The sequence below is a fragment of the Nycticebus coucang genome, chromosome X (genome assembly GCF_027406575.1).
Source record: "Nycticebus coucang isolate mNycCou1 chromosome X, mNycCou1.pri, whole genome shotgun sequence".
NCBI lineage: Eukaryota > Metazoa > Chordata > Mammalia > Primates > Lorisidae > Nycticebus > Nycticebus coucang.
Genome location: NC_069804.1, coordinates 54835811 through 54848754, shown reverse-complemented (window position 1 = coordinate 54848754; position 12944 = coordinate 54835811). Strand labels below are relative to the sequence as shown.

General features: G+C 49.1%; 1 protein-coding gene across 1 annotated transcript; it reads right to left on the bottom strand.

Moving 5' to 3' along the window:
* Window positions 1–4764: 4764 nt before the first annotated feature.
* Window positions 4765–12944, bottom strand: GATA1 (GATA binding protein 1). Its single transcript, XM_053580781.1, has 6 exons — window positions 12812–12944; window positions 8589–8827; window positions 7607–7984; window positions 7360–7505; window positions 6131–6256; window positions 4765–5284 (listed from the first exon to the last, which is right to left on the bottom strand). The coding sequence occupies exons 2-6, from the start codon at window positions 8806–8808 to the stop codon at window positions 4913–4915; spliced, it is 1242 nt and encodes a 413-aa protein (XP_053436756.1). The 5' UTR covers window positions 8809–8827; window positions 12812–12944; the 3' UTR covers window positions 4765–4912.

Here is a 12944-nt window from a genome sequence, read left to right as displayed (position 1 = left end):
GAGAAGACAGTAGTTTTTAGAGAGCTCTAGTCTATGGGTTCCTGTACATGTTCAGGATGGGCATTCTTAGACTATAGTATGACAGATTCCTACAAAGAGATCAGGTGGTCCAATGCTGGATCAGCACAGGTATTTCTGTATAGTTTCAGAGCTTCTGTTCATATAGACAGTAAGATCAGGTGTTCATGTCTGGATTCAAGTTAAGAGATTATTAGCAGGCTAAATTATGCTAACTTATGTAACAAACCCAGCATCTCAGGGCTTAACAAATAAGTATGAGTTTATTTCTTGCTCATATGAAATCTAATATGGGCTCGGCGCCTGTGACTCAAGTGGCTAAGGCACCAGCCACATACACCTGAGCTGGCGGGTTCGAATCCAGCTCAGGCCCGCCAAACAACAATGACGGCTGCAAACAAAAAATAGCCGGGTGTTGTGGTGGGCGCCTTTAGTCCCAGCTAATTGGGAGGTGGAGGCAGGAGAATCGCTTGAGCCCAGGAGTTGGAGGTTGCTGTGAGCTGTGATGCCACAGCACTCTACCCAGGGCAACAGCTTGAGGCTCTGTCTCAAAAATGAAAAAATAAAAAATAAATAAAATCTAATATGAATATTTACCACTGGTCATCCATGCACCTAGGCAACTTCCATTGTATGACGCTGCCCTCCTCTAGGTCCTTGGAGTTATCACTCTTCAGTTGGTAGATGGAGAAAGAGAGAGAGTAGGGAATTGCATGAGAGGACTTTGTGGGCTGGATTTGGAAGTGGTATATGTCACTTCTGCCCACACTCTATTGGTCAAAACAATGTCACATGTTCACATGTAACTGCAAGGGAGGTTGGGAAAGATAGAGTGAACTTAGGAAGAAAAGAAATAGGTTTCAGGCTCAGTGCCTGTAGCTCAGCGGCTAGGGCGCCAGCCACGTACATCGGAGCTGGTGGATTCAAATCCAGCCTGGGCCTGCCAAACAACAATGACTACAACCAAAAAATAGCTGGGCCTTGTGGTGGGCACCTGTAGTTTCCAGCTGCTTGGGAGGCTGAGGCAAGAGAATCGCTTAAGCCCAAGAGTTTGAGGTTGCTGTGACCTGTGATGCCATGGCACTCTAGCCAGGGTGACATAGTAAGACTCTGTCTCAGGAAAAAAAAAAAAAAAAAAAAAAGAAAGAAATAGGTTTCAGTAAGCCTATAGCACTTTCTAGTACAGGATGCTGTCAATTACACAGAGCTATACTGTCCAATATATTAGCCACTAGCCACATAGGGCTACTGCCTTTGAAATGTGGATAGTCCAAATTGAGATGTGCTTTAAATATAAAATACATACCAGATTTCAAAAACTTAGTATAAAAAGTTTAAAGTATTTCATCAGGCTCCAGCACCCGTAGCACAGTGGTTATAGCACCAGCCACATGCACTGCACTGGCGGGTTCGAGCCCGGCTGGGGCCAGCTAACCAACAATAACAACTATAAGAACAACAAAAAAAATAGCCGGGCATTGTGGTGGTAGCCTGTGGTCCCAGCTACTTGGGAGGCTGAGGCAAGAGAATCGCTTAAGCCCAAGGTTTTGAGGTTGCTGTGAGCTGTGATGCTGTGGTACTCTCCCGAGGGTGACAGTGAGACTCTGTCTCAAAAAAATAAAAAATAAAATAAAATATTTAAGCCATTTTTATATTGATTACATATTGAAATAATAATTTTAATATTTGGCATATTAGGTAAAGAACAATATAAAAATTAATTTCATCGGTTTCTTTTTTCTCTTTTTAATGTGACTACATGGAAATTTAAAATCACACATGTGACTCACATTCTTTCTTTTGGGCTATGTCAAGAGTCATTGTCAAAAATGAGGGCGAGGGCTTCCAGATGCAGTCAGGGTTCCCGAAGAGGTTGAGGACAAATGTAGAGGGAGAGAGTTGGGTCCATGGTTCACAGTTCGGTATACTGTGTGTAAGGTATTTCTAAAATGCTCCCTGGACAACAGGGCTGCAGCAGAGTGTGTGGTATTTCTGTTTGAGATTAAGGTAGAATTCCAACAGAGAGGTTAGAGTTTGTGCAGATGGTCAGGACAAGCATTCCTGTTGGGTGCTGCAGGGACTTCATTACTGTGTGAGCTCAAAGATTCCTAACTAGGGTAAGACAGTGGTTCATGTGGCAGGGGGAGAACAGCGATGCCTCCTATCCAAAGTGAAGGCTGGAGTTCCTGTGTAGGATTGGTTTCCTGTGGATAATTAGGGAAAGGGTTCCTTTAGAGCAGCGGTTCTAAACCTGTGGGTAGTGACTCCTTTTTAACAATGAAAATGCACTGTGGCAAAAAAAAAAAAAAAAGAAAATACACTGTGGCATTAGGAGGGTTGAGAACCACTGCCTTAGAGTTTCAGAACTAACCTCCTAAACCAGGCCAGGGTAGCTGTTCTTACATGGCAGTGATTTTCACAGGTGTGTCATGAGAGGATCTTAGGTTGTGCCATGAAAAATTTTTTTTTTTTTTTGAGACAGAGCCTCAAGCTGTTGCCCTGGGTAGAGTGCCATGGCATCATAGCTTGCAGCAACCTCTAACTTCTGGGCTCAAGTGATTCTCCTGCCTCTGCCTCCCAAGTAGCTGGGACTACAGGAACCCGCCACAATGCCTGGCTATTTTTTTGGGGGGGGATTGCAGCCATCATTGTTGTTTGGCGGGCCCGAGCTGGATTCGAACCCGCCAGCTCAGGTGTATGTGGCTGGCGCCTTAGCCACTTGAGCCACGGGCGTGGAGCCGCCGTGAAAAATTTTTAAAGAGCATTAATTAAATTATTTTCGAAACAAGTTCAAAGCACAGTAAGTATATTCTTCTTTTTACCCTTCTTTTTGTTCAACATAATTTAAGTGTGACATGGAAGTTTAACTGTATAGGTTCAAGTATGCTGTGAGAAAAAAAGATTGAAAAACACTGTTGCAGTGGGTGAGGCTCAGGGCACCTGAGCAAGATAGGGCCAGGCACATGTTTAGCACAGGTTCTGAGAGAGGTTTTGAAGGACAGGGGCTCCTACAGGGTAAGGACTGGGCTTCTGTGGGGAGGCCTGGCAGGTGGCTTTTATAGGGTTAAATCTGTTCTGAACAATTCCTGGGTGTAGACTACTGTGATCTTGTGATGGACTACTCAGTGGCCTGGTGACTAGCTGTTGGAGTGTTGTTCTGTGGAGGACAGTTGTTTACCCATAATATGTTCAGGATTTATGGGCCCCCTGCAACCCCCATCAGGGGCTCAAGGGGAAAGTGTGAGCAACACTCACTTGCTGGGGGCTGGGGTCACCCCATCCAAAATCTACTCCTTAAACTTGATGTGGTCAGGGCAAGTTACTCATCAGTGCAGAGCCTCACTTTTCCTCTAAGTATTATTTTCCAGGTGTTAGTGAACTAAAGCCACTGGATCTGCCCAGCCTGTCACCCTGCTGTTGCTGTGGGGAGCTGCTGGGCAGTACAGATTCTGAACAGACCCAGTCCATACTCCATTTGGGGCCAGATTGCCTGGTGGCTCTTTGCTACCAGCTGTGTGGCTTCCAGGGAGCCACTTAACTGGTTTGCCTTAGGCTGTCATCTGACCCAGAGTATACTCCTATATAAGTGTTTGTTAATTTATTTTAACATTATTCAAATTAATATGAGGGTACAATATTTAGGTTACATTATTCTTACTTCAGGGTAAAGTTCCATTTGTAGAAGAGACCTTTACCCAGAGGGCGTTATACACCCTCACAATGTGCACATTAGGTGAGATGTGGCCTCATGCCCTCCCTCCTTCTGCCATACGTCCTAAGTGTTTATTAAATTGACAAACAGATTTCACTTGGCAGAGGGGAGCAGCTCACCCAGGTAAGTAGGAGTGTTGGGGAGGGAATTGGCACTATGGAGCTCTCTACCTTCTGAGGTCTAAATAGCACCTCCAGAGGCTATTTTGTCCTTCTCATCTCCTGCCCTCATTCTACCATTTCTCACAGAGTTGCAGGTGGAGCTGGCCTGAGAGAGATAAGAGACGATGAGAGGAAGACCCATGGCACTGGCCTGTGACCTCGCCAGCTACCATTCCAGCCCCACCCTCCCCCTGTATCCTTTTCTGAATGTGTCTTTTGTCCCTTGGAAGAGGGTTCCTAACTTACACCATGTGAAACTCAGCATGTTGAGACCTCTACAAATAAATCTATACAGACATGCTCATATTGTCAGCCACTCAGAAAGATGGCACATGTCACATGACATGCACATACATGCACACCCACATACATATACAGAGACTTGCAGGAAAATATTACCTGATCAACAAAGACATTGGGACATATACATCATCACAGTCACACTGTTAATGGCTCCACACAGTTATACACAGCTCTTGTTCAGCATTTCAAAAATATTTATTGGTTAGATCCTATGCCCAGTGCATATGCTGTCGCACTGTCTCAAAGATCTGTTGTGCCCAGCTGCACCACAGCCCCACATGTTTCCTTGTCACATGCTCTGGCACCTAGTATCACCCCCATAGTTAGCAGGCCCCATGCTGTCTCTCACCGTGATATATGGAACCACCCAAATGGTGTCACAAGAAATTTCATATATACTGTTGAAGTTGCTCATCATAACTCTCAATCATGAAGTATTGTACATGCCTTCTCACCAGCCTCACATGGTCATATGTTGCAGCTCTACTTTGTCATCAAAGAGCCACAGACACTGCTACACACCCCACCAAATTCTCCCATTTATTCAGTCACATAGACTCACACCTTCAATTTCAGGGCTTTGGTGGTTTTATTTTACAAATCTTTGAAGATCCAGCCCAGGATGTGTCTGGGGCCCAGTGGGTTGGGTTGACCATACTGCTGGCTACAAGAGAGGAGGGGGACACCAGCCCTGCCCCTGAGGCCACACTCCATGTCCTCATGAGCTGAGTGGAGCTACCACAGTGGTGTTGGTGGTGGAAGGCACAGAGCCTGTGGGGAAAGAGCCTGTGGGTGAGCCCAGCAGGGGTCCAGGAAAAGGCATGAGGTGGCTGACAGGCCCCGACAGCACCATGGGGCCCAGGCCTTGGTAGAGATGGGCAGTACCTGGGGGGCCCAGTGTCAAGCCAGAGGTCACCTCCCCACAATTCCCACTACCACTGCCCCCAGCTACTACCATGAAGCCACTAGGTGGTCCTTCTGTTGCTCCTGTACCTCCTAGACTTGACCCCCGTTTCTTTTTCCCTTTTCCAGATGCTTTGCGGTTTCGAGTCTGAATACCATCCTTCCTCATGGTCAGTGGTCGGTTCACCTGCCAAAAGGAAGGCCACAGTGTTTCCCAACTCTAGACCTCCACTTGTGTCTCAACCAGGGACCCTTCTCCACCCCATTTCTTTTTTTCTTTTTTTTTTTTTTTTTGGTAGAGACAGAGTCTCACTGTACCGCCCTCGGGTAGAGTATCGTGGCGTCACACGGCTCACAGCAACCTCTAACTCTTGGGCTTACACGATTCTCTTGCCTCAGCCTCCCAAGCAGCTGGGACTACAGGCGCCCGCCACAACGCCTGGCTATTTTTTTGTTGCAGTTTGGCAGGGGCCGGGTTTGAACCTACCACCCTCGGCATATGGGGCCAGCGCCCTACTCACTGAGCCACAGGCGCCGCCCACCCACCCCATTTCTTTAAGAATACAAAATTGGTTCAAGGACTTAGAGGAGTGAGGCACAGATATTGTCCCAAGGAATCCTGAGGCTGTGAGGCCCTGAGCTTGGGAAAACCTTTAAGGCTGATACTACATAGGAGCTTCCCAAGGTCTAGATCAGGAGAATTGGAGTTAGATGGGGACTGGAGGTGGGGAGGAGGAAGAAGATAGTGGATGGAGGAGGGAGAAGAAGGCAGAGAAGAGGGAAAAGAGGAGGGAGTGGAAGGGAGGAAGGAGAAGGAGGGAAGAGGAGAATGTGGAAGGACTGGAGAAGGGAAGAGGGAGGAGGGAAGAGAAGGGGAGGCATAGAGGAGGAAGGAAGAGTGAGAAGGAAGGGGGAGGGAGAAGGAGATGGAAATGGGAAGAGAAGAGGCTCAGGGTGGAACAGGAACAGAGTGGAGGGGAAGGGTGTGAGGACAGAGAAAGTGGATGAGTGGTCCTGAGGGGCAGGGTGTCACCTGGTGTAGCTTGTAGTAGAGGCCGCAGGCATTGCACACAGGGTCTCCACTGGCATTTCTCCGCCACAGTGTCGTTGTGGTTGTCTGGCAGTTGGTACACTGAGTACCTGCCCGTTTGCTGACAATCTGGGGGGAGGGGTGAGAGGATGTGAGATCAGTGGCCTGGGGTGGGTAGAAGTGGGGGTTAGGGACTCACAGGGCCTTCCAGGAGGACCCAAGAGGTGAGGGTCAGATTGAAGGCAGGGTTTCTCTACAGGGTGAGGACAGAGGCATTTACAGGGTGATGCTAGGGATAGGTTTTTATTTGACTTTTTTTTTGAGATGAGAGGTCTATATCTGTCATCAAGGCTGGAGTGCCATGGTGTTAGCATAGCTTACTATAACCTCAAACTCCTGGGCTCAAGTAATCTTCCCTGCCTCAGCCTCCTGAGTAGATGGGACTACAGGCTTGTGCCACCACACCCTGTGACAGGGGTTTTTTGTTTTATATTCTATGGGGTACTATGTTGTCAACTTTGGCCATGTATCAGAATCAATAGCAGCACAGCAGTCCAATTAAACCAGCACATCTAGAGGAAGGGACCCAGGATGATTCCAATGTGAAGCCAAGGATGAAACACTGTTGTGTAGGGTGAGGACAGAGGTCTGTATGGTTTGAGGACAAGTGTTCCTGTTTGAAGCCTACAAGTGTAAGTTGAATGTCTCTATAGACAGGATCCCTGTATAGGACAGGAGGAGAAGTTCCTATATGGCAAAAGGGGGAAGAGTTCCTCTACACGCAGGGGTCCTCAAACTACGGCCCACAGGCCACATGAGGTGGTGTGATTGTATTTGTTCCCGCTTTTTTTTTTTACTTCAAAATAAGATATGTGCAGTGTACATAGGAATTTGTTCATAGTTTTTTTTTTTTTTTTTTAAACTGTAGTCCAGCCCTCCAACAGTCTGAGGGACAGTGAACTGGCCCCCTGTTTAAAAAGTTTGAGGACCCCTCCTAGGGTTCCTATGCAGACTGAGGGCAAGGATCTCTATACAGGATAAGAAGATTTTCTTGTATAGGATGAAGGCAAGGGTTTCTTTATGGTGTGAGGACAGGAGTTCCTATGCAGGGAGGCAGGCAGTAGTTTCCTATAAGTATGAGGACAAGGGTCCTGTGTGCTGTGAGGAGAGGTATTCCTGTACAGGCTGAGAACAGTAGAACTATATAAGGTAAGGCAGGCCTGTGGTCTTACCAAGCGCTTCTTGGGCCGGATGAGGGGCCTGTTTTGTCCATTCATCTTGTGGTAGAGGCCACAGGCATTGCACAGGTAGTGGCCTGTTCTATCCCTCCTCCACAGTGGAGTGGCTGTTGCTCCACAGTTCACACACTCCCTGGCCTCTGGTGGGGTAAAAAGAGTGGGAGAAGGGGCCAGACTAAGCTCAACTTTGCCTTGGGTTGCTTCCAACCTTAACCTCCCTGTTCCTTTTTAAGACTCTTACCACAAGGGGGCAGGGGCAGGGTTCCACGAAGTTTGGGAGAGGAATAGGCTGCTGAATTGAGAGGGCTCCCGGTGGAAGAAAAAAAGGTACTGGAAAATTCGGGGCCCCCATAAGCACTGCTGGGGACAGGGAGTGATGGAGGCAGTGCAGGCCCTAAGGTCAAGAGGTCTGGACTCAGCCGCTCTGTCTTCAAGGTCTCTAGGAAGCTGGTGCTGCTTTTCCCATCTGGATCTTCCAGGTCCTGGGGAGGAGAGTCTTCACGGGTGGGACACACAGTTGAGGCAGGATACAGCCCTGTCTTGCTGTAGGCCCAGCCAGCATATGGTGAGCCCCCTGGAATTCCATCCATACAGTTGAGCAATGGGTATACCTGAAAGACTATTGTGGGAGTAGGGGAAAGAAGGAGGAAAGAAGAGATCAGTCTAGAGTCATTCTGCTTTCAGGGTACAATGGTGCCCAACAGCTCCAGCACCCTGAGGTGCCTCACTCCCACAAGTCCTTGAGAGTTGAGAACTACTGACATAGTGCCCCATAGAATACAAAACAAAAAATCCTATCACAAGGTGTGGTGGCACATGCCAACTTTTCCACAGGTTACCCTGACAACTGCTGGCCATTGGGTGACTCCTGGATCCTGAACCCCATTAGCCACTATGGCGTCTACAGTACCTCCAACCATTTCCAAGTGAGCTTTGAGGATGACTACTGGGATTTGGAACCCCACGGATCACTTGACAGCTATGGCAACCACCACGTAACTTCCAGTATTGCTTCTCAATATGGTTGCTCCAATGGAGCAGGTTAAAGAACATTGGAATTCCCTGGTCTGGACTTAACTAGGGAAAGTGGTCACACTTCCATAGGAAAAGCTTCTGGCCATTTCCAAGAAGACCTCCTAGTGGGATTTTGACCTAGCTAAGGATTTCCATGGCAACCCCAACAACATCCAGCCAGTGTTAAGACAGCCACCCAATGGAGTTACCTGGGGAGTGTCTGTAGGCCTCAGCATCCCTGTAGTAGGCCAGTGCAGCAGCTGCAGCAGTGGCTGTGCTCGGAGCGGTGGAGGAGGCTGCTGCGTCCAAGCCCTCTGACCCAGAGGGGAAGAAGACCCCTGACTCTGGTGTTGAGGATACTAAGGCAGGATCCACAAATTGCGGCAGGGACTCTGAGGTCCCCAGGGCTCCCAAGCCAGGGAAATCCATGGGGCCTCTGGGGTTTAGCCTGTGAGGACAGGAGGGATCCTTAGACACAGAGGTCCTCCTCTCCCCACTTCCTTCCACCTGTCCCTTTTCCTTCCCTACCTCCTGCTCCGTCTCCTCAGTCTCCATATTCCTGCTTCCCACCTCCCTATTCCTCCTCACCTTCTCTCTTGCTCCCTCTCCCTTCCCTTTCCTGCATCGCCCCCTTGTCTTCTACTCTGTTCTCTGACTTTCATGTCTTCCCCATTCTCCTCCTCTTGCCCTGTTTGTCTTTTATCCCCTCCCACCCCACCCTCTTCATCTACTCTCCACTGCTACCCTCTCTTCTTCCTCTTCTCTCATTTCTTTTCCTCCCATCTTTCTGTTCCCTCCTCTCACTCAACTCCTCTTCTTCTTCCTCCTCTTCCCCCTTCCTTTTCTTTCCTCTCCTGCCTCATTCTTCTGTCCCTTCTCCTTCTAATCTCCCTTTACCCCTTTTCTCTTCCTCTGTCTCTTCAGCCTTTCTCCCGCTCTTTCATCCACCTTATCTTCTTCCCCTTTCTGCATCTACTCCTCCACTTCTCTTTCCTCCTCCTCATTCTCTTCTCTTCTTGTGGTCCTTTCCTTCTCTTCCCTCTCCTCTCCTTTTTCTTTGTTATCTTCTTATCCATCCTCCTCCTCCAACATCCTCCTTTCCATCTTCTGCAACTTCTGCCCCTTCTCCCTTTTACCGCATCCTTTTCTCCCATCCCTTGTCTCCTTCTCCCCTGCTCCCGCCTTCCTCTCCTTATTCTCCCCCTGCTTCCATCCTTCCTCTCCTCCCCCCTAAAAGTGTCTAGGTGGGGCAGGATGGGGTGCAGAACCAGAGGTCCCTTGAACCCCTTGGTCTCTTCCACCAGGACGTTGGGGTTCACCCTCTTGTGCTCCCCAACTTCATCCCTATCGGTTGCATCTTGCCCTCTGACTTTCTCAGAAACCCCATGGTTTCCGGCTTGACTCCCTCCCCCACCTCCGTTAGGTCTGTAGGCAGAGGGCCCCCTCAGTTCCTCCCTGCTCCATGGGGGGGTCACTACCCCTCACTGCTTATCTCTGCCATCCCCGCCCAACTTTTGAAATCACCCCAAGGCCACTGGCTTCCTCTGAAGAGAGTGACAAGTGGGAGGTGCTCATACCCATACCCTCGCCTCTGGAGAGGCCTCCCATAGTTCTGCTTTCAGGCCTCTTCAATTCCCACCATTCCCAGGCCTCAGTTTCCCCATCTGCTATATTGGAGGTAGTGATAGTGGCTGAGCTAAGACCTTTGAGATGGCCCTTTGCTTCTGTCTTGCCTTATATGTGTCTCTGTCTTTCTGTGTCCCTCTGCATCTCTTCTCCCCGGACTCTGTATCTCTCCCCTATCTTTCTGTGCTTCTGTGATATATCTTTTTTTTTTTTGTAGAGACAGAGTCTCACTGTACCGCCCTTGGGTAGAGTGCCGTGGCGTCACACGGCTCACAGCAACCTCTTAACTCTTGGGCTTACGCGATTCTCTTGCCTCAGCCTCCCGAGCAGCTGGGACTACAGGCGCCCGCCACAACGCCCGGCTATTTTTTGGTTGCAGTTTGGCCGGGGCTGAGTTTGAACCCGCCACCCTCGGCATATGGGGCTGGCGCCCTACTCACTGAGCCACAGGCACCGCCCTCTGTGATATATCTTATCCTTTCTCTCTCTCTCTCTGTGCTTTTGTAAATGTTTCATGTTTTCCCCTCTTTTCCTGTCTTTCCATCTTTATTTCTATCTTTTTATCTTTTTTTCCTCTCTCATTTTCTCAGTTCTATGTATCTCTCTCTGTTACTCTCATTTTTCCCAGTGGAAACTTGTATCTCTCTATACATCTTTGTATCTCTCCAACTCTTTTCCTGTTTGTCTCTTCCCTCAATTCCCCTCTCTTTGTGCACTCGGACCTTGTTTCCATGCCTCTTTTATTACTCCTATATCCATACCCAACCACATAGCCCAGGACAAGGAGTCGGCAACCTTTCCCCTTGGCCCTGACTGCCCAGCATCCCTGTCTGTAGGGTGAAATGATAGAGATGGAGTAGAAGGTCCCTCACCCTTTCCTAAGTGACCCATTGTGTAGACAGGCTAAGGGGTGGGCCCAGGCTTGGGGTGATGCTGGGGAAGAGGCAGGTGCAGATGTGCCCACTACCAATGCCTTCTCAGCCCCAGGTTCCTGCCATCTCCGCCTGGACAGATGTTTTGCTTCTCCATCATGCCTTCTGTCTCATTCTCCATCTCCTTTTTTCCTGTCTGTAATTATTTCTTAGTTTCTGTCTCTCCACTTGCCTATCTGTGGGTCTTGCTCTCACTCTCTATTTCTGCTCCTAGATCCTCCTCTTGCTTTTCTTCTATCTCTGTCTCTTACTCTTTGTTTGAGTCTCTGTTTCTCTTCATGTCTCATTTGTCTCTTGCTCTTTTTTTCCATCTCTTTCTCCCCCTCGGTTTTCTCTCCCTTCTCTCTCTGTCTCACTGTGTCTCTTGCTCTCTTTCTGTCACTACTATCCCCTCATTCTCACCTTACCCCCATAATCTCCTCCCAGTACTTCTGCCCTTTACCTAGGCACCTTGCACCTTGATGGGTCCAGGGCTGCCCACCCCTCCTGTGAGCAGGGGCCCACCCCCCATCCCCAGTTATCACTCTCCGGACAGAGATAAAGTTTATCTCGAGGCTGGGGGATATGAAAGCTCCTTATCAGCTGCCCCACAAGAGTAAGTGCTGCCCCAACGGTAGCGGCAGGCAGCAGCCCGGCACCCTCCACTCTCCCTCGGCCCCAGCCCCTCACCCCAGGTAACACCCCAATCCCAACCTTCAAGAGAGGGTCTCGTGGGGTTGTCGAGGGACCAGATATGGGGCTTAGGGGCATGGAGGTGGAGTTCAAAGGTCAGTTTGGGGGTTGAGTCAGGGAGAAGTTTGGGGCATAGTCATGGAGTTTGGGGGAAGTAGATATGAGGTTTGAGAAGCAGAGACAAGCTTGGAAGTTCAGAGGCACATACTGGCTTAGGAGTAGGTTGGGAAAACAGAGTTGAGGTTGGGTAATCAGAAGTGAAGTTTGAGAGTCAGAGATCAAGTTGAAAAGTAGTTTGGGAGAAGGAGATGGATTCTGAGGATCACAAAAAGTTTGGGGAATCCAAAAATTTTGCCAGAAGAGGCATGGAAGTTAGGAGTCAAAGGTCAGTTTGGGTGGATAGATAAATGGTTGGGGATTAGAGAAGTAGGAGCACAGGAGAAGTTTGAGAAGCCAAGATAGAATTGGGGTACAGAAAGTTGTAGGGTCAGAGGTATTCAGAGAGAGAGGCATGTTTTAGGGCTAGGACTGGGTTTAGGGAAGGCAGACATGAAGGTTCATGCTGCCGAACAGATTTTGGAGAGTAAACTTAGTGTTTGGGGTGACAAAGACATTTTGGTGAGCAGGAAGAGAGTTGGGAGAGAGAGTTTTTGGAATTCAGAAGTCGAACAAATATGGGGTTTGAGAAGCAGAGATGAGTGTAACAGGATGGAGCTAGGGTTTGATGGGTGTTTGGGACAGAGACAAGAGTGTTGTAGAGCAGATAAGGAGTTTGGGAGAAGACATAGCCTTAGGGAGCGAAAGTGAGGTTTTAGGGAGAATCAGGGAGACAGACAAGTTTGGGTGAGTAGCAATCAAATTTGGGGCAGAGGAAGGAGTTGGGAGAATGAAGGCATATTTTGGGAGCAAAGTTAATGTTTAGGGGAGACAGACCTGGGGCTATGGGGAATGAAGGGATCAGGAGACAGATATCTTGGCAAGAGTGCAGGGAAGTGGGTTTGGGGGATAGAGTTGGGGTAGAGGTGGGGATTGGAAAGACAGAGGCGGGTCTGAGGAGCTATGAAGGGGTTCAGGGGTGGCCAACACTTTGGAGACCAGCGGTAAGTTGAAGAGTCTGGAGCAGGCTGGGGGGATAGCCATGAGGCAGGGGCAATAGGCCCAGGTTTTGCCGTGCTAGGGACTCATTCAGGGTTGAGACTGACCTGGGTGGGTTGGTGCGGAGGGTTCAGCTGCCTTGGGGATGTGGTGAGCTCAGTGTGATCCCAGGGGGTGTCCTGGCTGGCCTTGGCCTTTGAGGCTCTCCTCCTCCCTCCCTTACTCCCTCCCTCACCTTCC

What these genes read in the sequence shown, in the direction of transcription:
- GATA1 (XM_053580781.1), bottom strand. Translation starts at nt 8,808, where the DNA reads ATGGATTTCCCTGGCTTGGGAGCCCTGGGGACCTCAGAGTCCCTGCCG. An exon ending in GGCCTACAGACACTCCCCAG is followed by an intron (nt 7,985 to 8,588) that starts GTAACTCCATTG and finishes CTCCCACAATAG; the next exon opens with TCTTTCAGGTATACCCATTG. An exon ending in CCTGCCCCTGCCCCCTTGTG is followed by an intron (nt 7,506 to 7,606) that starts GTAAGAGTCTTA and finishes TTACCCCACCAG; the next exon opens with AGGCCAGGGAGTGTGTGAAC.